General features: G+C 38.4%; 1 protein-coding gene across 1 annotated transcript in view; it reads left to right on the top strand.

Moving 5' to 3' along the window:
• Positions 1 to 12,583: 12,583 nt before the first annotated feature.
• LOC122351746 (calcium/calmodulin-dependent 3',5'-cyclic nucleotide phosphodiesterase 1A-like) overlaps positions 12,584 to 25,408 on the top strand; it is a 64,132-nt gene continuing 51,307 nt past the window's right edge. The window contains 3 exon segments of the mRNA XM_043249018.1: positions 12,584 to 12,601; positions 12,756 to 13,079; positions 14,730 to 14,756. Coding sequence (XP_043104953.1) covers positions 12,982 to 13,079; positions 14,730 to 14,756 — 125 coding nt within the window. The 5' untranslated portion in view covers positions 12,584 to 12,601; positions 12,756 to 12,981.

Here is a 25,408-nt window from a genome sequence, read left to right as displayed (position 1 = left end):
ATATATATATATATATATATATACATATATATTATTTTATATAAATCTATACTTTTATTTTGAGATTTACATTACACACACACACACACACACATATATATATATATATATATATATATATATATATATATATATATAATACTACCATGAAAATAAAAATGTTTATATATCCATATATATATAAAACAATATATATATATATATATATATGTAAAGTATTTCTGACTTTCCTAGAACTGATATTATTAGTATAAGGTGTTTTCATGATCAGTGTATTACATTATGAGAATAATCTAGACCTTACTGTGTCTCTCACAGGCGACTCTGTTCACTCCATGATTGCGGTGCAGGCCAGCTCTCAGACCCTCAGGCACAGGTGGGGCTCAGTGAGGGGCCAGCGCCGAGGACTGGCTGGAAGGGACGTGCTCATGGTCAAAGATCCCAGAGTTAGGTAAGAGTCCCCCGAAGTGACCAACTGCCACCAGACGAACATGGCTTGTGTTTTCCCTTATACCTCATGCTCAAACTGTCTTGCCAATGCAACTTCAAGCTTTTTGTGAGAACACCATATGTTGTATTTGGACAAGGCGCATTATGCACAAGTTTGGTTATATTTTCTCACAACTTATATAATTACACGCACGTTATTACTCGCAGTTCGGTTGCTTAGTTGCACAGAAACGACACATCTCGAGTGCTGCGCAGACTATAGCATGTCATATTACCCAGAACAGTAATTACATCTTGAGACTTATTGCGGTTTTATGGATTGTGGGCGTTTGATGTGTACAGCGACACAGTTTCTCCATGGTGAAACATTTCAGGTCGCCATAGCAACTCGGAAGACCTTTTTACACCTGACTGATGCGCAGAATGTTGACAGTCATCAGGGTTTTGTCAATCTCTGAAAATGGACACAGAGTTTAAAAAGCATTTCCACCACCTGCAGGGGAAATTATTCAAGAAATGCATCATCAAACCATCAAATATTCTTTAAGTAAGCTATTTTGAAAAGCAATACATTTTTGCATGGACCTTTAATGGAAATTTGCCAAATATAAATCTCTGAAAAAGCTTTAGCACCCATGATCTAGGCATGTGGTGTTCATATGGGAGACACAAATTAAAATACGGCCTGTCTAGACTCGTGCAATACGTGGCTAAAATAATCTAGATATTTACATATAAATATATCTCTTGATATTTAGTGTTAGTATACTGTTTAGAAGTTTGAGATTTGTAAGATTATAAAATGTTTTTGAGAGAAGTCTCTTATGCTCAAGGCTAAAATTTTTTTAGATTTAAAAAAAAATCTATAAAAAAGACATTCTTACAACTAAAAATAAACGGTTTTTTAAATATATTTTGAAATGTAATTTATTCTTACGACGGCAACGCTAAACTTAATCCTTTAGAAATTGTAATATGCTGATTTCCTGCTCGGGAAACAGTGTTGAAAATAGTTGTGCTGCTTAATATTTTTGGTGAAAATGACATTTTTTAAAAAATAATTTAGAAAGCATTTATAAACAAATAAAGAACTCATTAATGAAACTGAAATGTTTTGTAACATTATACATGTCTATACTTCAGTACTTTTTGTTGAAAAAAGTTAAAATAATAATAAAATATAATAATAATAATAATAATAACAATAAAGTTTGATGACGTTGTAATGGTAGTGTTTGTATTTGTATTCAACAAAAAGAAAAAATCGTAGCACATCAAATTCTGAATTCATAATGCACAAATTAAAATAGGTAGATGTTTTTACAAAATATGTTAATACATAAAAAAACACAACACACAGGGACTTCTAAGAACATTATTGAGTGACGCACAATTGTTATCAATTATTATATTATTATATCATTTCTTTTCTGTTGATGAATTAGTGATTTATTATTTTAAATGATGCACAGAAATGAATAATTCCCACCAATTCTAATGATCCACCTTAATACATAAACTTCTAGAAAATGAGTGGTCATGAAATTAGTCTAAGAAGGAATTAAAATGACATGCTTAATATTTATTGTCAGTAAAATTATAGTAAAATTGTCAGCAATCAATAAATCGCCTTCTGTACTATGTCCATAATAAAAAAAAACAACAACTTGCACGCAACTTTACAGCGGCTTCTTAGTCTTTGTTTATCTTTTTCATGTATAGTTTTTCATGTATACACGGTACGTGGTTTTAGAGAAGGGCTTGTGTGTCAAAGTAACGGTACTCATCTGGTTAAATCATTAATCATGCAGCGAGATGAAAACTGGCCAGAGCTCAAGTGTGAACCGCCTCTGTTTGCATGCTTCCCTCTACCTATAGAGAAAATCTCTGTATGAGTCACTAAAATGACTGAAATTACCATTGCAAATGCGAGAGCTTAAAAATCACAATAGGCGACGTTAAGCACTCCAGAAGCAATGGACAGATACATTCATAAACTGTTTTCATAATAGTGGATTTGAGCAGCCCAAGAAAGAGAAACCTGCTCGATGTGCCTACACACATAATTGAATTGTCTATTAGGGAAATGGCTCGGAGTAATGACACATCATTACAGACATTAGTGTTACTGATCTCCCAGGCTTTGCAAGAATTCAAGTTTTGTGTTCAGGCAGAGGCAGTGAAATAGAGAGGATGGGTAAAGAGTTGTTCTTCCGCTTTGTTCGTGGTCTGGCTAAAGTCAGACTGCTGTGGTACCGGCAGAATCACATTACAACCATGCTAATTAAAGTCAGTACAGGCTAAATTAGCCAAGCTGCGCTTGAGTGGCCTCTGAACTGACCGTTCCCCTGTGCACTGGATAACCTCACAACTCACTACAGCTAATACAGAACAAATTGAGAGGTTGTGAAAGACTATCCTAAATTACCCGTGCTGCATTGGGTCCCTGTGCAGTGTGGTGTATGCATGACCTCATGGCCTACCAGGAATGACATCATCCACTCGGGTGACATCATTAGTTTAAGATGCCTCTCTGTTAGACTGAGAGCTAAAAACAAAAAAATTATATATATATGATTTTTTTATTTTTATTTAAATTGTAGTTTATTTTATTCTATTTTAATAAAATGTTATGCTGTTATAATTTAAAACTTATATAAATTATATAAGACATGAAAATAAAAGAATTAGAAGCATATATATATATATATATATATATATATATATATATATATATATTTTTTTTTTTTTAATATTTAGTTCTTATTTATAACTTATTATTTATGATCTATAACTAAATCTTATAGTTTAAGACTTCAATGTAATTTAGTTTGATACCCAAGTTTTGTAGCTTTGAAATGGATATCCTCTAATTCTAAACTATTTCATAAACATTTTTTTATAATTATAGATATTTAATTATATTTTAATATAATTAAGTTATATATATTTTAAACAATATTTATATTGTTATTTATATATATATATATATATATATATATAAATATAATCAATTGGTAGATATGCACATAGCGGATGTTCAACATAACTGATATATGTTAGTCATGGTCAGTTGCCATTTGAAGCAATCGTTACCAAGACTTTATTGTGTATCTGTTTTTTTTTTGTTTTGTGCAGTATCGACAGCAGTAGTCCAGAAGTTTAATGTGTCATTTGGAAGAGGGCCTCAATCAATAACTAATGAGATAGAGGTGGAGTCTCTTTGTCTCCTGTTCAATCTGACACAGACAAGCTCTGAATTTGCAGAGTGACACACAAAAAAGCATCAATAACGCAGGGTTCATCGGTGCATCATTTAAGCCATGACCCTGGAAATATGGAAAAAAACAACTAGAGGTTTGAAGCTGTCATTATAACCTTTTCCCCTGCCTTTGCTGCTTTCAGTGTGTGAACAAGTGAATGCATTGGCTGCCGTTAATTTGTTTTCAATTGACTTCTCTCTAACTCTTTCTAAATCTTCAAACTGTGTCTGTAAGCCACGGTACGGTTCGTGTCATTTGCTCCCGTGAGATTCTGCCGAATGCCCCCACATTCGTGACATTCAGGGTATTTGTTTTTCACTCTTGCCGTCTCCATGTGAGGTATCCATGGTGACAGTCTTTGGCCTCTGCATTAGGCGGTTGGAATAAAGATGTATCATCAGTATCATCGCTTTATTAGTCTCCTGAGAATAGACTGATAAAGTTCCTCTGAGCTTGCTGCTGGAACACTACGGACGAGATTTATTGCATATTACTGGCCTCGTTGATCTTTGCTTCATCATTTTAGTGCCCAGATTGATCATTTTTATGCTATATTTACATTATTTCATTTATATTAGCTTTACATGAGGCATTTAGTTGACTGAAGCGACTTATAATTGAGAAAGCAATTTATCACATCAGCAGTACTGAATTTCAGATGTTCAATCAAAATAAACAATTCCGTCATCATTTACTCACCTTCATAAAATACCGCTTCGTTCATAAAGCACACAAAGAGACTTTAGGCAGGATATAAAATGACATTGGGGAGAGTAAATGATTAAAAAGGTTCGGGTTGCTTTAAATGCTGTTGTACTCACCTCCAGGCCATCCGAGATGAGCTTGTTTCTTCATCTGAACAAATGTAGGAATGTAGCATCAGCAAATGGGTGCCATCAGAATGAGTCAAACAGCTGATAAAAACATCAAAGTAATTCACACCACCCTAATCCATCAGTTAACATCTTATGAAGTGAAAAGCTGTGTGTTCGGAAGAAACAAATCCGTCATTGAGGTAACTATAAAATGTTGCTTCTGTCCATAATCCATAATAATGTTTTCTCCGGTGAAAAGGTTAAGCACCTGTTGTTCTCAGCCATTAAAATACACCATCTTATTTGTTCACAACTGTTTTGGACTGTTCTAGCTCGTGAATGGTGCTTTATCTGTGCATATTTCTCTCCTGATTCAGATGACATGGCCTTTTCACTGGAGGAAGCAGTATTATGGATTATCGACTGGTTTAGAGTTAAACAACATCAAATTACTTGATTACTTGTGGATTACTGAGATGCTTTTATCAGCTGTTTGGACGCTCATTCTGACGGCACCCATTCATCGCAGATGATCCATTGATGATGAAGTGATGAAATACCAAATTTCTCCAAATCTGTTCTGATAAAAAAACAACCTCAACTACATCTTGGATGGCCTGAGAGTTTGTAAATTTTAGTTAATTTTTATTGCTGTTTAACTAAATATAGAAGCATCCTGTCTAAACGCTTTGATGTTAACATCTTTAGTTATATTCATTTATGGGTCCCCTCTGTTTTTTTATACTGTAATGGCCTGTGTATTGATTGAAATGAAATGACCTTTTTGTTAAATGCAATTAAAACTGAATGTTCTGTAATGTTCTACAGGCCAGGAAAGAGGACTCACACACCACACACGATGGATCCATAATTATCCTCTGATCTTTACAAGGCTGGGGACAAACCTTTTGTAATATAAACCATAACTGGGAAATAGCTTTAAAGATTAATAAGGCATGAACCTAAATATTTATTAACTGAGCCTTCAGGTCATAGTCTCTTTGCTAAGCCCCGCCTCCTCATTTACTGTTGCTTAGGTTTACAGAACACTACTGGAGTGAACTTATACTATAATTATTATTATGCTATATTTATATTTATTTGTTTTACTGTCTTATATAGTATTTTAAATTAGCGCTTATTTTGAGTTTTATTTTTAGATTATAATCTTGCTACGATTGCTTTTATTTTAGAATTGTATTTATTTTTGTTTATATTTCTGTTGTCTAATTTCAGTAATTTGCCACATTTTTATTAATGTTTTATGTTCACCTTACTAATATTTGTTTATATTTCAAATTTATTTCAATTTAAAATAATTTTAAATCGTTTTATTTATTTACACAGAAAAAATATATACATACACCTATTTAAATATCTAATAAAAATTTAACAAAAGATGTATGCTTTATATAAAGGCTATTTAGGCTATATAGGCTATAAGGCTATATATATACATACATACATACATATAACACTTATGAATATAGATTTGAATCTGGCCATGTGTCACATTCTTATACAAGCTTACTTTGTTTTCCTGTCATATTTAATAAAACCAGTAATTAAAATGATGATCAAAAAAAAAAAAAAAAACATTTTCAGTGCAGGAAAGCATCATTCAGTGTTCACATCGCTCAAAGACTGCATTCATATGTCACATTTTCTTTGTCACATGTATAAAAACTTCTCATGTCTGACTGAAATCTAATGCGTTTTCAGTTTTAGCTGTCATAAGTAAGTAAAAGCCAAGCTTGTCAGAAGTTATGTCACGGTTGCGCTTTCGAGAGACTGAGGAGACGAGGCTCAAAATAAACTTAAATGGATTTAATCTCAAGAATGACAAAATAAAGATATAAAGGCAGGCAGGCAGGCAGGCAGGCAGGTAGAACAGGCAGGCAGGATAAACACACGTAAAGACATCAGGTAAGGACCTCGACGCTCGGACCAACAGAACTCAAAACACAGGACTTAAATACACGGGGTAATTGACAACACTGACGAGACACGGCTGCAGACAATCATACAATTAACATGGAGGAAAGGCAGGCCACAGGAACACATGGCACGCGAGGCGAAAACAATAACAAAGTCCGGGAGCGTGACATTACCCCCCCCTCCCGGAAGGTGCGTCCTCGCACCTAAAGGGTAACAAACAAAAACAAACAAAAACCAAGATGACTAGGATTTGGGGATACCGGGTCTTGGGAGGAGGTTCTGGTGGAGGACGGATAGCCAGGATGGGGCAGGCAGAAGGCAGAAGGGTCCAAGGAGGTGTAGATGGAGGGAGGAGCCAGGAGGAGACAGGAGGAGTCCGGAGCAGGAGGAGATCCAGAGCCCAGCTATGGTGGTCCACGGTGGGGCCGACGGAGGGAGGAGCCAGGAAGGAGACAGGAGGAGTCCGGAGCAGGAGGGAGATCCAGAGCCCAGCTATGGTGGTCCAAGGTGGAGCCGACGACGGAGGAGGAGCCATGGAGGAGGAGCAGCCATCGACTCCATGGGGCCGACCGGCGGCGGCGGAGCAGGTGGTGGAGGAGACTGAGGCAGAGACGGAGAGCCGAAGAGCCAGGGTGACGCCGAGGCGCTGGAGGTCCAAGGCGGCGCGCCGCAGGCTTCGGCGACTGACACGGAGACGGGGACGGGAAGGGCGCGCGGAGCCAGAGCGACTGAGGACTGAGGTGAAGCCGGAGGAAGGAGGAGCCTGACAGAGCCGGTGGGATGGAGGGACGAGCGGCCGGAGGAGAGAGAATCCCGAGGCGACGGATGGTCGACGACAGACCAAGGCGGAGCCGGAGGGACGATGGAGCCTGGTGGAGCTGGTGGACTGACGGACCACGGTGTAGAGGAGGGAGCTAGGAGCCCAGGGGAGCCGACGGGTCACGGGCCGAGGAGGAGTCTGGGTCTCGGAGGCAGGACGGCGAGGCGAGGGATCCTTCACCCTCGGCGGCGATGGAGACCGGCAGACCCGTGGCGAGCTCGGATGGTGAGCTGAGGATGAGCGCAGGGGCTGCTGGGATCCATCGACGTGGTGTGGCAAGGGTGGGAGGGTGGGAAACTTGAGGCGGCACTGGAGGAAGCGCACAGGGCGCGGGCACAGGAACGGGGCGGAGCGCGCGGGCGCGGGCACAGGAACGGGACGGAGCGCACGGGCGCGGGCACAGGAGGAGCGCCGTGTGCGCGGGCACTGGAGGGAGCGCCGCGTGGCGCGGGCACTGGAGGAGGCGCCGCGTGGCGCGGGCACTGGAGGAGGCGCCGCGTGGCGCGGGCACTGGAGGGAGCGCCGCGTGGCGCGGGCACTGGAGGAGCGCCGTGGCGCGGGCACAGGAACGGGCGGCTGGGCGGAACCAGCGGGCTAACGGGACGGCTGGGCGGAACCAGCGGGCTAACGGGGCGGCTGGGCGGAACCAGCGGGCTAACGGGACGGCTGGGCGGAACCAGCGGGCTAACGGGGCGGCTGGGCGGAACCAGCGAGCTAACGGGACGGCTGGGCGGAACCAGCGAGCTAACGGGACGGCTGGGCGGAACCAGCGAGCTAACGGGACGGCTGGGCGGAACCAGCGAGCTAACGGGGCGGCTGGGCGGAACCAGCGGGCTAACGGGGCGGCTGGGCGGAACCAGCGGGCTTACTGGGTAGCTGAGCGGGAACAGGAACTCAGGATACAGGGAGGTGTCCAGTCTAAGTCCAAGTCCAAGTCTACATCATCCAGCTCCTTTGCAGATCCAGCAGCCCCAGGTGGATGATCAGCTCATCCTCAGCCGATGTGTAGTGGGCGGAGCTCCACTCCGCGCTCTCCTCGCAGTCGGCTGTCTCCACCGCCGAGGAGCTCCGTTGCTGGCTCGCGCACCTGGTCTGGCGATATCGGCTCGGGTCCTGTTACGCTCCACGGCTCTGTCGCTCTCTCTGGCGATGGGTCCGTGGTCGCGCTGACTCCGCCCCGTGTCAGCGGTGGGCTCAGGCTGGGGCTCGACCATGCGGTGAAGGGCTGAGCTAGGCTCTGGATCTGGAGTGGGGCTGGTGTCGTTGTCCTCAGGCGCAACCATCATGGTTGATTTGCAGGACACCAGCACCCACTCGGCGTGATGCGGCGAGGCTCTCTCGAGGACCGCTCCCGGACAGCTGCGCTTGGCTGGAGGTGTTAAGTCCACGGAAATAGAGTTCGAGCAGAGAGCAGTCCGGGTAGCGGAGTCGTTGGCCAGTTCGAGAACAGTTCGGTGTAGTCCTCGAGAGAGCAATCCCCCTGCTCCAGCAGGCGGATGAGAAGTTTGGGTCTTTGAACTGGGCAAACATGACAAACAAAAAACAAAAATAAGGGGGAAAATACACCGCTATTTACTTTTTTGAGGTCCGAGCGTTCTGTCACGGTTGCGCTTTTCGAGAGACTGAGGAGACGAGGCTCAAAATAAACTTAAATGGATTTAATCTCAAGAATGACAAAATAAAGATATAAAGGCAGGCAGGCAGGCAGGCAGGCAGGTAGAACAGGCAGGCAGGATAAACACACGTAAAGACATCAGGTAAGGACCTCGGCGCTCGGGCAAACAGAACTCAAAACACAGGACTTAAATACACGAGGTAATTGACAACACTGACGAGACACGGCTGCAGACAATCATACAATTAACATGGAGGAAAGGCAGGCCACAGGGAACACATGGCACGAGACGAAAACAATAACAAAGTCCGGGAACGTGACAAGTTATTTGAATTAAACATTAGCCGCCCATGTATTAAAGTGTCAAATGTATTATACAGCATATGTCATGCTGTCTGGGTGTGGAGATAAACATTGTCTAAGCTTTTGGCTTTTAAAACTCCATTTAATTAAGAGGCCCAACCAAAAGGAAACACCCACTCTCCCATTATAACAATAACCTGCCTGCTTGATGATGATTGCTCTCTGACGTCAAAGCTGCGCGTCCATCCATGAACAGAGAGCTGTCAAGATTAAAAACAAATGTTTGTACATGACAGATCAGGTTCATTGAGTGAATCTTGGTAAATTACACCATCCCCAAGCCTTATTTTACCCCAGAATTTATAGAAGAAAATAAAAGTAATAATAAAGACTGTTGCAAGTATTGTTTACTAAATATAATTGCAATTACGCAATTAATAAAGGATGCAAGAATACAAATATGTTCTCATTATATTCATGTTATGGTTAATATTGCAGTTTGATTAATATTCAGATCATATTTAAAATTATTATATTACATTAATTATATTATTACATCATTATATTATTAATTATTATATTATATCTCACTGATAAGCTTTCTTCCTTATCTCATTATTTTAATGACAAATTAAGCCCATTTTGCCCTCAAATTATTACTGAAATGTGAACTTGAACGCTTTACGATTTTAAGATAACACGCGGTATTTCCTCTTCCCATATTATACTTTATTTTTTGATTTTGAGATGAAATTGAGCTGCACAGTTTTGTGAGATTGACTGCATTATTTTGGAAGCTGGAGCTTAAAAGTGAAGGTTTAGCGTTTCAGATAATGCGGCAGCTATTAACACACTTGAGTGATGGCTGTTTACATGTACGAACACGTGACCCTCATCCACCCCCGTATCAGATGTGTGCTTCTGCCACAGAATAAAGCCATGAATGAAAGAGTGATGATCTCTGAAACGCAGTTTATAAAAACAGTGGCTATGTTTCTGACCAGTCAGCAAGAGCGTGTTCCCTCTTAAATGCCTTTTGTTGGCCAAATTATGAGGCAGCGTAAACTTTGTAAACTTTGTAAACTTTGAAGGAAAGAAAAACCTGCAACACTCTGCTACCTGCTCGGCTGTATAACGAATAATAGCAGATAATCACATCCAAATTAAAAGTGTATACTGTGTGTATTTATCATGTAAATATAAATACAAACACATGCATGCATATATTAAATAATATTAAATATATTAAGATGTAATATAATATATATATATATATATATATATATATATATATATATATATATATATATATATATATATATATATAATAAATGTATGCAAATTTTTTAAAATATATTGGCCCAAATACCTTTGCAATTAATCATTTGGCAGTGTAATAAATACATATATAGTAATAAATACATTTATAAAATACAAAATAGACATAAGATATGTTGATTAACGACATTTTGACAAAATTATTATGACCAAAATGAGTAAAATAATGTATAGTTCATTCAATACAAAAAAGACCTAATATTTGTGTGACTTCATTGCAATATTTCATTGCAAAACAGTAACTCTTCAAATCAACAGACTTGTCTCCCATGTGTTATGCATAAGAAGCAATATTGATATAACATATAATTTGCTACCTATGCAGAGTGTTCCAAATCAATCACTAATGAGGTTTAGTGTCACTTAGAACGCTGCCTTAAAAGGCAGCAGACGGCGAAGCAGCTAGGTATTGGAGCAGAGCCATTGTGTTTGGTTAATGGAGTTCTGTGCATCGTCTAACCGTCGACGCTCCTCTGACTTCACAAATCACAGTGGTACGACATGTCTTGCAGAAAGTCTTGCAAGTGTTTGTCACAACCACAAGCTCTTAGGTGATCACACCGCACATGCCTGAACAATCTTTCCTGAACGTTCGCTAGCCGACGAGCACAAAAGCTTCCCTGATGTGCTGAATCAAACTGCGCCGTCTTACTCTTGTCCTGCTTGCTCTTTTGAGTCGATAATCACCGTCATCATACAGGATAAGTGGGCCTCTATAGATAACCCAGCATCGTTGTTATTTGGGGGCTTTGTTGCTGCTCTTTTCTGCCTCGGTTTATCTGTCTGTGCGTCTGTCTCTCCGTGAGACCTTCAAGTCATTCTTTCACAGCCGTAATCATTCCCTCCGAAGCCGTTTGTATGGCAGTGTGTGTTGCCATGGCAACGCCTTTCATCAATCACCATTTTAGTGCCGAAAGTGAATATGAATAATGTTTTATTTACACACACACACAGTGCCCCATTTTATGCGTTTCCATTTATCAGAACCGCTTTATATGAAACAAACGGCTAAATCAACCTTCCAGCAAGTCAACAAACACGCTATCTCATTAAACGGCAAATAAAAACCGAGACAAGAGGCTATTTTTCCAACTAATGCAATTTAATCTTGTTATGGCATGACAACTGACTGAACCACCTTTATGCGAAATAAAAAAGGAATCAGAATGTTCTCATTCCACAGGCAATATGTGATGAAATGAACTAATGGGAAAAATGTATTTTTGTTCATATGCTAATGCTGGAATGATTAAGCTGTTTTACATTGTAGAGTGTAATCCAATAGACCGGTAACCCCGAAGAAGGGATCATTAGGATTCAGTCTATTCATGCCGTGGATGCTCAGTAGGCAGGAGATGATGTGCCCTTCCCCCTAATGAATGAAAATCAGCTGTGCCTGGCTGCAACAGCACCAAAAAATATCTTTCTTATTTACAAAAAAAAGCGAGATATAGGGGTGCTGCTATATTAGGGAAGGTGCTTTTGATTTTATTCACCTCCGAAACGCTTCAGTCTCTCTGAGTGTGTGCCTGCCTAATCAGCCCTTTTGTACTTCACAAACAATCATGAAATTTTTATCAGCACGCTGCTTCTTGCAGCTGCGCTGGAATGAGGGATTAGAGCGCGCTGAAACTAGGCTGCCGGGCGCGAGACAAGCGCAGGACGATAGCGCGCAGGTTAATTTCATTAAAACGCCAACTCGGGACCAGGAGATGCCGCCGGGGGAGCTTATCGCTCAGCTGGCCAACGGTAGGCAAGGCGAGCTAAAACACCAGGGCTCCGCGATGGCTTCTTCTGTCGGGGGAAGGCAGGTGAATCTCGGCCGGATGATGATGGTGATGATGATGCTGTAGAGGATGTGAGGAGACGGTCCTCTCTTCTTCTCCCTGGTGCGGAAGAGGAGGGGGAAAGCGCTGCTCTCTGCCTGCGCGCCGTTCCCGTTTCCAGCCAACGGATTCCTTCGACACAGGTGCCCGCTGCGGTACTTGAGGTGTGTGCGTGTTTGTATAAATGGATGCCTAAAGAATGAAGCGCAGGCTAAAATACTGAGAACAACAGGGTAAGAAGCCAGAGGGTGAAATGTTTAGGCATAGCGCCGCTTTTCCGGTCAGTGGGAGAGCAAGAGGAAGCAAGAGAGAGAGAGAAACATTAGTGTGACGCGCGCGCGCGTGTGTGTGTGTGTGCGCGTTTTTGTGTGTGTGTGTGTGTGACAGCGTTCCCTCAGTGCGTAGCGGAGAGACAGGTCTGCGCGCTGACACTCACTCCAGCGGGCTGATGCGCTCTGGAGCTGCGAGCAGGACCCTCTGGGAGACGTTTGTCGCTCAAACTGCCGGAGATGCTTTGAAGACCCGGATCTCTGTGCTACACGTGTTGAATCGCATACCTGCGTATCCCTCTGCATCTTAGATCACTCCAAACACTCGCGCGTTCGTGCACACCATGGATGCTCTGGCCAACGACACGGACGGGCTGGAGAACTCCTTGAAGTACTCCAAGTGCGACCAGACGGAGAAGATGTGGATTAGGCTGAAAGGAATGTAAGTGCTTCTTGTTTCTTACTCTTTCGTCAGCACTCGGTTTGACTCCTGCACGGCAGAGCGGTGCGGTTGTTGTGTTCACTGTACGCCGTGTGATGCTGGGAGTGGGTGAATTTTGACTCTTGGGGCAGCAAGTGTGTGAATGTTATACTAATGAGACTGTCAAGCTTAATCAAGCAATGTTGTTGTTCGCATACTTGCTTCTGCTGACAGTTTGCTTAATTAATTCTTATGAGTCTTGTGGCGATGAGGTTCAGCGGTGTTTGGATTGGGTCATTTTGTGGAGAAACTTTAACAGTCCAAACGTGATTCGTTGATTACATTTTTTAATGCAGATGTCGAACATTGCATTTCATCAGAAAACTCTGTAGTTACTACAGTCTGGGTTAATGTTCAGCCACAATAAATAATAATTATAGATCATTTATCACACTATAAACAGAAATAAATGCCCTTGCATAAAACTAGAAAATATTTAGTTTTGTTAGTTGATGTGCAATTTAAATGAACATTTATTTAATATTAACTAACCATTTCAACTTATTTTTCAACAATGAATCATTTGGCAAAGTGTTATTTTAATATCATTGATATACTGTTATAGATTTTTAAATACTTTAAATTAGATTTTATGTTAATATTTTCCAATGTTATTTTAATTTGAAAGGTTTTTTTACTTGTATTATTATTTTTGTAAATATATATACACAGTTTTATATTTTATTTTACATTTATTTTAATGTAATTTTATACGTTGCTTTGACATCGACCTTAAATAACTTAATTTTTATGTGTAATATATTTATTTAAATTAAAATTATATATTTATTTGAAATGAGTTTTTTCTCCAGGTTTCAGTTCACAAGAATTCACCTGCTTCATATTCAAAACAGCACCAAAATAATATTCTCTTAAATCAGTATGAAAGATGTACAATATTAATGTATTTTTGTTACGGCAATAAATTCATTTCCCAGCGTAAAAATGACCTTCTGTTGCTCTAGTCGCTGCTGAAACATAACCTTCAGTCTGATGTTAAATGCATTGGAGCTGAAGCAGAGGGCAATTTAATCAGACGTTATGACCTACAGCAGAAAGAAATTTGTGGAAGTCACTGAATGGCTGATCCGTAGATTTAAACCAGTCTAACTCCATCACCTCCCTGCAAAGCTCATCCAAGCCTCTTTGGTGAGCTCCATCTATCTCTATAGACCGATTGCACTCTTTCCGTTCATCCCATCTGAGGTGGACAATATCGTTTTAGGATGTGTTGAAACGCCTCTCCAGCTCAGCATCCAGGCCACGGTTGTTTCCAAGAAACTCCTAGTTGGAATAAACAAAATAGGCGATTTATTAATGAACTATATGCACTAATGATTTGCAGTACGTTCCAGTGCATACGTTTCTATCCTCAGCGAGAGCTCTGCATTTTCAGTCTAAATCGCATCCGATAACGGCAGCTTCATCACGATGACTAATTCACTGCAGCGGGAACGTGAGAATTCCTTGAGATCCTGGGTTTGTTCACACTGGAAACAGAGCATGCTGTTCTTGTCAGTCCTGTCCCTTACATACGTAAACCTACTTTCTTCCGTGGCATGCGCTCATTATGGCTGCAAGCTAATGTGCTTCCATTTTTTTGTGTTACAGGCAGAAGTACAAAAGCACATCTCAAAGGTAAGTTCAAAGTTGGTCTCTGTCTGTGTCACAGCAATTCATTGGACCAAATGAACATTTCATGCATGACAAGTAATGCAGCTAGATGAATCTAACCGCAATCTTATCACTCCAGCTGGGTCACTAATGGTTTCATTGCCACCTCCATAGTGTGGGGGTTGCGTAATGGGTAAAGATCTGGCGTGCTAAAGTGAAGGTTGCTGCTAAAATCATGATTAAATGGGCAGATCAAGGAGCTGAGGAGATATTGACATTACAACCCAGCTCTTTCACCTGGGCCAAAGAACATGGTGCTCCCAAGGAGACCGTCTGTGTAATTAGGCTTTGTTACACGGCTAAGCATCTCGATCCAGACAAAACATCAACCAGGAACGAGACATTGCCATCTCGATCCAGACAAAACATCAACCAGGAACGAGACATTGGTGTTCTTCCATTTCTATGTGTGACAGCCCACACAATACAAACTGCGCTCGCTGTCTGATTCTGATTCTGTCTTATGATGTACGGATTACAGAAGTGGGGCAGCTCTGGAATGGGACGCTGAAGAGATTATCGCAACGCTTGCATGGCAGCTCTGTATTGATATTCCTCAAACATTCTGCTCAGGGTTTGTTCTAAAGCCCTTACATTACGTATTGAACTTGTGCTATTGATTCAGCCAGAAGCGTTTAACATACAGACTTTATTAAAACTGTTTGGTGGATAATGTTAGCTTTGGGTGTGCTTTTGTAAACTGTAAGCTTTCATAGAACGTTGGTGCACTCTTACAAATAAAGATTCTTTATTGGAATCTTTAATAACATCCATGGATCTTTTCCATTGCATAGAAGGTTCTCTATAGTGGGGAAAAATATATCTATTTTTTAGATTATTTAATTGTTCATTGAAATAGAAACCAAATGGTTCTTTTATGGCTTCACTGGGAAAACCATTTTTTGTTTAGAACACTCTAACGCTTAAATATATATCTATTTCAATATTGTGTAGAGATGGAGACTTGACTTGAGTTTTGTATAAATAGTGATAGAATTACCGCACAATATTGTAACACAACATACATAGCATATACCAATTTTCAGTTAAATTGAACTATTTCTGAATTTTGTGGCTTCCAATGTTTGAGAAAAAATTAGCATGCATTTCAAAGACTTTCTCGACAATATTATATTATAACTTGTATTTATCATGACAATATAATGGCATAAAGTCATTGTGCTGTGATCCCTAATAAATTTAGGTTTGCTTTCTTTTCTGATTGATTGCCAGTTAGAAGTTTTTAAATAGTTCTAGTTTTTTATTGAATACATTTTCTTTATTACAGAGTTTTTGTTCCTTATGAATTCACGCCCCAAATATTATAAGCACTTATAAGTAAATAACACTTTAAGTACTTTATATAATATATATTGTTTCAAAGTAGCTTCACGCTAATAATCAGAAAAATAACAACGTTAATGCTGTAAAATTAATCAGTTATAAAATGATTTCATTTTAGCTATGAGCAGCTCAACAAAAGACAATAGTGTCATTATTCAGCTCATATACCAGTTCAATGTTGATTAAATCCAGTTCAATAACTGGAGAATATCATGAGTGTCATGATAACAGCAAATGTTTTCATTTATTTATTAATTATAGTCGTCCTTTAAAGTTGAACAAAAATCCTAGACACATATTAAATGAATAATAACCCCATAATCATTCATTAATATTATTTGGCAAAGCATTCAAAGTACAAAGTAAAGGTGTAGTGCATCAGTGAAACAAGTGCCAAAGCATTTTCTCTCACACACACACACAAAGCATTACTGACTCTGAAGAGCCCTGATGCCATCACTGGCCCTCCTCTGTGTGGAAACCTCTGTCAAGCTCTTCGCTGCGAAGGCCAATCAGAGCAGTCTAGTTCAGGTGAAGTGGCCTCACACACCTCCACATTACTGCCTCTGATGCTAAACACCCGCCTGCCCTCAGTAACAGCCCCACATTTATGTAATGCACGCTGAGAGGTGCTATTCAACAATGGCCTTCCTTCAAAGCACAGCTCTCCACTATCAGTTAGGCGGACCTCAGCATGTGCACTTCAACAAAAACATCTCTGCATCAGTATTCGCTGCAGGAAAACAAGAGTCGATCGGTAATTCATGTGTCAAAATCAGTCATGTCCCGAAGGTGGGAGAGGTTTATGTGGAAAACAGTGGTTACTGTAATTGGGTGAACATCTCAAAATCTGTCAGGTACAAGTCCAGGTGACATTTTATCCAAAATTCCACAAAGAAGTACAACAACAAAGCCTTTCTTAAGGCTATTGGATTTGTTATTGAATAAATATTGGTAGATTCATATTAAAATTATATATGTAAATATAAATATTGGATTACAGTAAAGTTTGATAATGAGAATTGAGGACAATAATACAAAAAATCTGTTGGTGAAAAATAAAAAACTATATATTGTTTTATGCTATTTTATGAAATTTATGTTGGTTAAAATGCATTTGACCAGCATATATATGTATTGCATTACATTGATGTTTAATTTAATTACCATTTATTTATTAACCATTCACCTTATTTGCTTACAGTAATGTACCGTATATATTTTTATTATATATTATTTATTTATCAAGAATCGGCATTAAAAATAATGGGATTTTAATAGCGTATTGCTTTATGGCAGTTTCTCCCTTAATCTCAGAATGAATTAATAAATAAATGAATGAATGAATAAAATATATTGTGACATAAATATATACAGTACATTACTGTAAGCAAGTAAGCATGCTCCAAAAATTGTTGATTGTTTTTAACCCAACTTGATTGTACCTAATAAATAAAAAAATAACTCAAAAGTTATAAAACTATTCAGGTGTATTACAGTAATGACAATTTGTTGGCAAATTGTTTAATTGTTATGAAAACAATGCTAAAAGAAAAAAAGTTAAAATATGCTTCATTTCTGTTATGAAAATGTGTTTTAAAATTCCGTGATACAAACATGTATTTAGATTTATTTGTAAATAAGATTGCACCTCCAATTTTGTAAGTGGATGTTTTGTAGTGCGAAAGGTATATTCAGTCATAATTAGTCTTATAGTGTGAACTTAAATAGAATGTGAGGTGACAGCTTGAGACACCTTATAATGCAGAAGATAATCAATCCAACTAATTATATCAGCAGTGCTTTAAGCGCTGGGTGTTCAGCAAGCTGTCAGTAATGAATAATGTATGGTGGTCTGATTGATTAAATCGTTCTAAATGATATTGAGTTCAATTCTAGATGGCGTTAAAACGAAGGATCTTTAGACAAATCTTTGGAAATATAGAAGATGTGAGTAATGTATCCACTAGAGGCCCCCATTAAACTGTCCCAACAAAGTTCATCAAAAGTATTCACACGCGTTATGTGGCTTCTTACTAAAAGTCATTAAGAAACAACCTTGTTCATCTCATTCTCTATTGGCAGAAACCTTAAAAAAAACAATGAAATCTTTACGATGAACAAAATATTCTTTATAGTGCAGAAAGATTATTTCTGAAAGGTTCTTGTTTAGGTTCTTGTATACTATTACTGCAAAAAAAAGCACTTTCCGTACCTTTTACCGACAATGTCAAAGTCACCTTATTTACATGAAAACAACTGAAAAGATTTTCTTTTCAATCACTATTCTTGGTTTCAGCTACAGAGAAACCACTTCAGAGACGCCGAAAGCTTGCTCGTACTGACCTTAGAGCAACGCTGTCTGTAAAAGCGTGAAGAGCTGGATGTTCATGTGAGAGGCAGCATTGTGTTGGCCCGCTTTCTGTGAAAACACAATAGAACAGAATAAAGCATAGTACACCGGGTGTCAAGTAGCCATCCAACAGTTTCCTGCTGGGTTGTGTCATTAGCTGTTGAAGTGTAAAAGACAATGTATGAAACACAGGCTTGTGAGACAAAAACATTTTCCATCATTCTCTGACATAAAGTTCCAATTCCACTCAAAATGTGCGGCATTTGCATTTGTTTTTGTTGTGTAAAGCGGTAAAAAGAAAAAGAAAGAAAATTTGGAGCAAACATTTTTCCAGTGATGTTAATAGAATGTCCAATGTCAAAAAATGTTCTTAGTCTTGATTTTTTTAATGTTACTACTTAGTTTATAAAGAGACAATTCAAAAGTAGCATTTGCAAAATTATAAAATAGAATTGTCTTTTAACTCTTGCATAATCAGGAAAAACTGGAACATTCAGAGAATAATGTTCAGAAACAGTGCTTAATGGAATATTAGCAAAATGTTCATAGAACATATTTTTGTTACCTGGATGAGCACTAATTTTAGCTAGTGTCTAGGTAGTGTTCTAAGGTACACTAAAGATAAAGGTGCTTTAAAAGGCTAGAGAACCATTAGAAGAACCATTTTTGGTTCCACAAAGAACCATTTAGTCAAAAGAACCGTCTCTTTCTTGCATTTTTATAATCTGAAGAACCTTTATGTTTCTGCCAGATGTTAAAGATTCTTTAAGGAACCCTTTAGACAAAAAGGTTCTTCTATGACATAGTGAAGCACATTTATTTTTAAGAGTTTATAGACATTTAAAATATAAAGTCTTCTAGGAAAAGAGAGACTAAATATATTGATGCCTCTTCTTGCACTGCAACATCTCGTTGTTCTTCTAATTTAATGCTCAACATTTCACCTGCTTGTGATTAGTGTGATTAGTTAAATTATGGTTATTTAAAATGGCAGAATGAGCCCATAAGCACATTTTAATTTCGATCATCATGCTGTGTGTATTTTAAAACTAGCCGCTAATGCGAGAAAGAAAATATGACATCTGCACAGTAGACCTTCCAGATATTTCTGCATTGTGTTGTGTGGGCTTCCTGTCAACAGGTTCCTGTCTCTCAGGCCTCGTACCACCTCTCCAGGATTTGCTAAAACATTCTGGTGACGTCTCCTGGCAACTGAGTGTTTCCTGTTCTCTGGATCTGTATTCATTTCAAGCTGTCCAGAAATTGGCAGATGTTAACAAACAGACCGGCATCCTGTGAGCAAAAAGGCTTTAGGGTCTTTGGTTGTGATACTTGAGCTCGTTTGGGAACGTGTATCTTATTAATCTCCTGTTGTTTCGGAGTTGTCAGAGAGGCGACCGTGAGCATGCCAGAAGTGAGCGTGTGTTTCTGCTTCTTGTCAGAAATGAGCCACACACTCTCTCGCGTGTGGTGAGAATGAATGCCGTAGTTTATTTTATCCACTTCCTATGCATGTCTGTCATTTACTTGAGAGCTATTAACTTTTGTTTCGGGGTGTGTTTACTAAGCAAGCTAAAAACCATGTTTGGGTTAATGCACTTTTATTTAAGAGGACAGTTCATTAAAAAAACGGAGGTTCTGTCATCATTTGCTAACTGTTATGTCATTCCAAAGTGAATAATGTTCACAGCTGCCCTTGATTATGTTAAATGTATCCCTTTGTGTTTCGTACAAACAATTATTCACAACATAAGGGTGAGTAAATGATGACAAAACATATTTTTGTTTGAATTACTACTTATTAGGTTATTTACACTGACAGCAACTTGCAGCAACAAAGTAACCGGAAAAAAAATATTGTCGCATATAATACACTCCCGCTAAAATCAATATTTCGGGTGATCAGATTTATTTATTTATTTATTTATTGAAGAAAAAACTATTATTCAGAAAGAATGCAATAAATCGACAGTAAGTGCTTTAATATTTTAAAGAAATTATATTTGAAATAAATTTGTCATGTATTCGTCAACAAACATGTTAAGCTTTCAACATTAACAATAATAAAACAGCATATCATAATGATTTATGATTATGATTTATCATGCGACACTGAAGACTGGAGAAAATTTCTCCTTGTATCACATAATGTACTATAATATTATAATACTATATACAGTATATATATATATATATATATATATATATATATATATATATATATATATATATATTAGTATTTTATAATTACCTAAATAGAAAGCAGTAATTTCAGTTCTAACAACTTACAAAAATATTACTGTTTACTGTATTTTATAGTCAAATAAACACAGCCTTGTTGACCATAAGCAATTTTTTTTCATAAACATTATTAAATCTTACTGACCCCAAACTTCTGAAAGGTATTACACTGCATAATGTTAATTTTAGCTGCAAGATTTATTTTGATCTCATTTGTGGTAATGTTTCAAAGGCTTTAAAAGCCTGCAAATAGCATCAGGGCATGCCGCAGCAGGAGCGCCTTCACAACCAACAGTACATGAACCTCCATTGCTTAAATTGCTGTCAGTGTGAACGGGGCTTCAGCTGGCAGCTAAACAATTTGTTTAGTGGACTGGAATACCGGAGTGCAGCACCATATGTGCGCCAACAACGAGCCTGTACGACAGCTATCTGCGGCTGTATTTAGAAGCCGTCCAGTGATCTGAGCAATTTCCTGAGAGCAGTTTAGACCATAATTTGTCCTTGCTTGTTTAATCTCTCTCTCTCTTCTCATTTTTTCAAACCTCTCTTACTTTGTGTTTTATGTCCACCTGATGTTTGATTAGATCATGACCTGGAGAGAGAATGACTGCTCGAAAAACAATTTTGCCCCGAAAATGAAAGTGTGGCAACGCAATTACCATTTTCTTACTTTCAATCAGTGAATGCTCGAGCCCTAATGATTTCGGCAAACAATCAAATCTTTGCTTTCTTTTTAAAGAGGTTTTTCTGTGTGACTGTGGAATAGTAAAGTACATTCATGACGATACGTCGTCAATAAGTTGAGAGCACCTATCAAAGAGCGAAAATGCCAACCGCCCGTACTCGATTATTTTATCACTCGCTATCAGTGTAAAGCTTCAAGGCACAAAAAGCTGGCTGTGAACGATAAAAGAAACAGAACCGAACAATAAAACAAAACAAAAACCCATTTATTCTTGATATCAGCACTATCCGCTCTGCTCACGTATGATGGTTGCTATAGCAACATGAATCGCAGTGTGAGGCTATAAGGTTAAATTATGATTGCTTTATCAGTTTTAGATCGGATGAAAACTGCCATGCAGGCTATGGAAAAAATTCATTAGCAACTAAATGCGACAGGTTTTTCATTCTCTTTCTTTCCATGACATCATCTCAAATTTTCAGAGCTAAATTCAAGTGTGTATGTTTTTTTCGTTTTTTTTTCGTCTTTCAAGAATCAAAGAACACAAGGCTTAGAAATGGTACTGCGGTAATTTCAGTGTGACTAAGCCAACCCGAACAGCTAAAAAGAGAGTGCGAAAGAGATACTTAACCCTTGGTTTCATTTCTCAGTGGTGGCTCTTTCACAGCTCACAAGACCTTCCTAATGTATATGACTTTCTTTGAAACGTTGAGTTTCGGAATGAAAAACTGTAAGATATTTTCTAATTCCGAGTCTGAAAATACTCTAAAATGGATTAAAGAAGCTATGTACTGTACTGATCTGACATATTATCATTATTCACATGGCGTATCTGATAGTTTTTTGCAGTTTCAGTGCACTGAGCTTGCTGCTTAACATATAAACACTCATCTAACTACTGCTTGTTGTAGCAGTTGCAGCACAGCCCTCCACCTTCCCCAGCTCCACCTGTATAGATCTACTATGGGGTCATTTCATGCATGTTATGAGGTTATTTTATATATATGTGCAGCAGCATGCTTGTGAATGTTTTGGCAGTAGCAAGTCTCATTACCAAACACATTAACATTACAATGTATATTACCAAGCTGACCTCTCGGAGAGTCATCATGTGAGAGCTACAGTCAATTGATGCTTGCAGTTGATTTTTGCATTGGTTGATCAAACGCACTGGCATCACTGCCATCATGTTTGATTTGACAGCTCCAGCAAATGGACAGTGACTTAAAGGGGTAGTTCACCCAAAACCCGTTACAAACCTGAGTTCTGCAGAACACAAAGAAAAAGATATTTTGAAAAATGCGTGTAACCCGAGAGTTTACGGTAGCCTTTGACTCCCATAGTATGCCTACCATCAACTACTGGGGCTCCAGCATTCTTCAAAATATCTTATATTGTGCTCAACAGCTGAAATAAATTCATACAAGAAAGAAGTTGAGGGTGAGTAATTAAAATTTTTGAGTGAACTATCCTTTTAAATTGTTGTCTGCTTGCAAGTCACATTAAATAACTTCAGTAAATTGAGACTTAATATTTATTGTTTATCGTCAGAGAATGAAAGAATGTAGAGAATAGAGTTCTCAGATCAACCTTGTGTTAAATTACTAGAAGGGAGAAATAGACAATTACTGACATATCATTTGGTCTTTTAAGAAGAGTTTGAACAGTTTGAGCCATTGTTAAGATTTCTTCTGAAACTGTAAAGACGTAAAATCTAAACACTAAAAAAACTTCAACAGCCTCCATTTGCTGTCTAAAAATACAACCGCAACATTAAAGAAATTCAAGTCATGTCTTTTTTTCCTGTGGGAAGCAGTAGCAGTATTTAATTTAGGTTCAAAGTCTATTAAGATAAAACAGCTGTGCGAACGATGCTTGTATGTTGTCATATTCAAGCAGCTAATATGAGCTCATTTTGATATAAAATAATCAAATGTTCAGTTAAAAGCCATCAAGAACATATGCACAGAAAAACACAATCTGAAAACTCTTCATATCGTCCTTATGTTTTATTTAGTGCCACTTTGAATTGCAGAAATGATTTTATTTTATGGGAGTGAGGAGCTTTTAATAAGAAATTCCATGCTTACTTGAAATGTCAAATCAATTCTCATAATATCATCATCTAAGGAATTTCATCAAAAGAGCTGTTACCACTAGCAACACACTCTTTAGCCTCATAATGGCACGAGCGATGTAAAAGGGGCCCGAGTGATGTTTTCCTCAGTCTCCTGCGGGGAATGACTCATGCTTCCCAAGGGCATTCAGTCTTACCAGAATGCGCCACAGACAAACTAATTATCAGCATGTTAGCCTGCGCGTGCTAATTAATCCTACGTCTTTCTGTCACAAACTTGCAGTTTTGTGCTCCACTGCCCCACTAGAACAGTTCTGCCATTTATTTGCAAATGAAACACAACACTGTTTCCATTCAGGAAAGTGAAATCACTGCGGCTGCGCCATATAGCTCTGAAAAGTAAGATTTGCTACATTGATAGATCTATCATAGCTATATACCATTTACATTACCATATTAGCATCTGGCCCAATGGATGATAAATATCTTTTGATTAAAGAAGTGTTTTTTGTCTGCCATGCTGTGTTCCAGACACCTTGATCCTGATATTCTTTTAATGCTATCGCATTTGATTAAAGCACACTGACTTTGCTCACATCTTACCAAAGGTTTTCTAGAATTTTTGTACACTTTGTGGATTTTTTCCAAACCTTGTTACGCTTGTGACCAGCAGTGTTGGGAATTACGGCGTTATAAATAAGCGCCATAATTTTTTCCAGTAGCAAGTAATCAAACAAATTACTGATAATAAAATGTGGCGTTACTATAAATGATTGACATACAGTAAACTAGTATGAAGACGCACAGGACGTCGTAGCTTTGTTTCAAAGAAATATACTGAGCGAGAGAGTTTTGCATGAAACATACCATGCATGAAACGCGATACATGTCTACGGAGTTGCTGTGAAAAAGAAGTGCTTCCCTGCACCCCAATGAGCATACTATCCATGCTAAAGCCTATGTGATATTAGCAATTTTCAATACTATTTAGTGCAGATAGGTTGGATAGTATGCACACTAGGACGCAGGGCCGGTTTTTTCTGGTTGTGGGTGGAACTAATGAGCAAACAACAATCTCATTGGCTGGCACTCACCTATAGGCGACAATATATTGTCGTCCCTGTTTTGATTTCAGCAAATCAATTTAAACGAAAGCAGATGTGAATAACATTCAAGCGTGAGTAATATTTATGAACCCAGCAGCTCATTAATCCTAGATTTATCCTTTTATATTGTTGTTAGTTGAAGAATTCGTCGTAGCTTTGTTATGAATATTTTTTCTTCCCTGTCTTTTTGTAGAAACAATAAATTACAAACAATATCTTAAACACCACCAGTCTAAGCCCAGTCAACATGACAAATATGCAGTCATGGTTTATGTAATTAGTTCTGTCATTTTCTAATGCTAAATTATAAACAAAATAATATTATAATTCTAAAGAAGTATATATAATTATATTTTATTGCCAAGGTTTCCATAGCGATTACCAAAATATTAAATTTCATAGTTGTCTCTCACATTGTCCCACAGAACATAAAAATAGTGTAGGTTAGTGTACAATGTTTATTAATAATTAATTTATTCTGTTTAGTGTCCATTTCATTCATTTAACATTTAATATTGGGGACATCCAAGTTATTTGACATATTTGAACATTGAAAAATTTGAACATTTTTAAGTACCGAATAGTTACTTTCCTAGTAATTAGTAATTTAAATTAAATTAACTTAAATTAATGTAACTCAGTTGTTATTTATGAGAAGTGACTAGTACTATAAGTAACTATAAGTAATTACTTTTTAAAGTAACGTGCCCAACACTGGTGACCAGCTAACAAAACATTGCTTAGAGACGTTCTTTTGTTATGATATTATACTGGGTAGGGCTGGATGATATATCCAATATTAATGAT

Source organism: Puntigrus tetrazona, chromosome 9 (assembly GCF_018831695.1).
Source record: "Puntigrus tetrazona isolate hp1 chromosome 9, ASM1883169v1, whole genome shotgun sequence".
Lineage (NCBI taxonomy): Eukaryota > Metazoa > Chordata > Actinopteri > Cypriniformes > Cyprinidae > Puntigrus > Puntigrus tetrazona.
The sequence above is the reverse complement of the archived record's forward strand: the minus strand, read 5'-3'. Positions and strand labels throughout refer to the sequence as shown.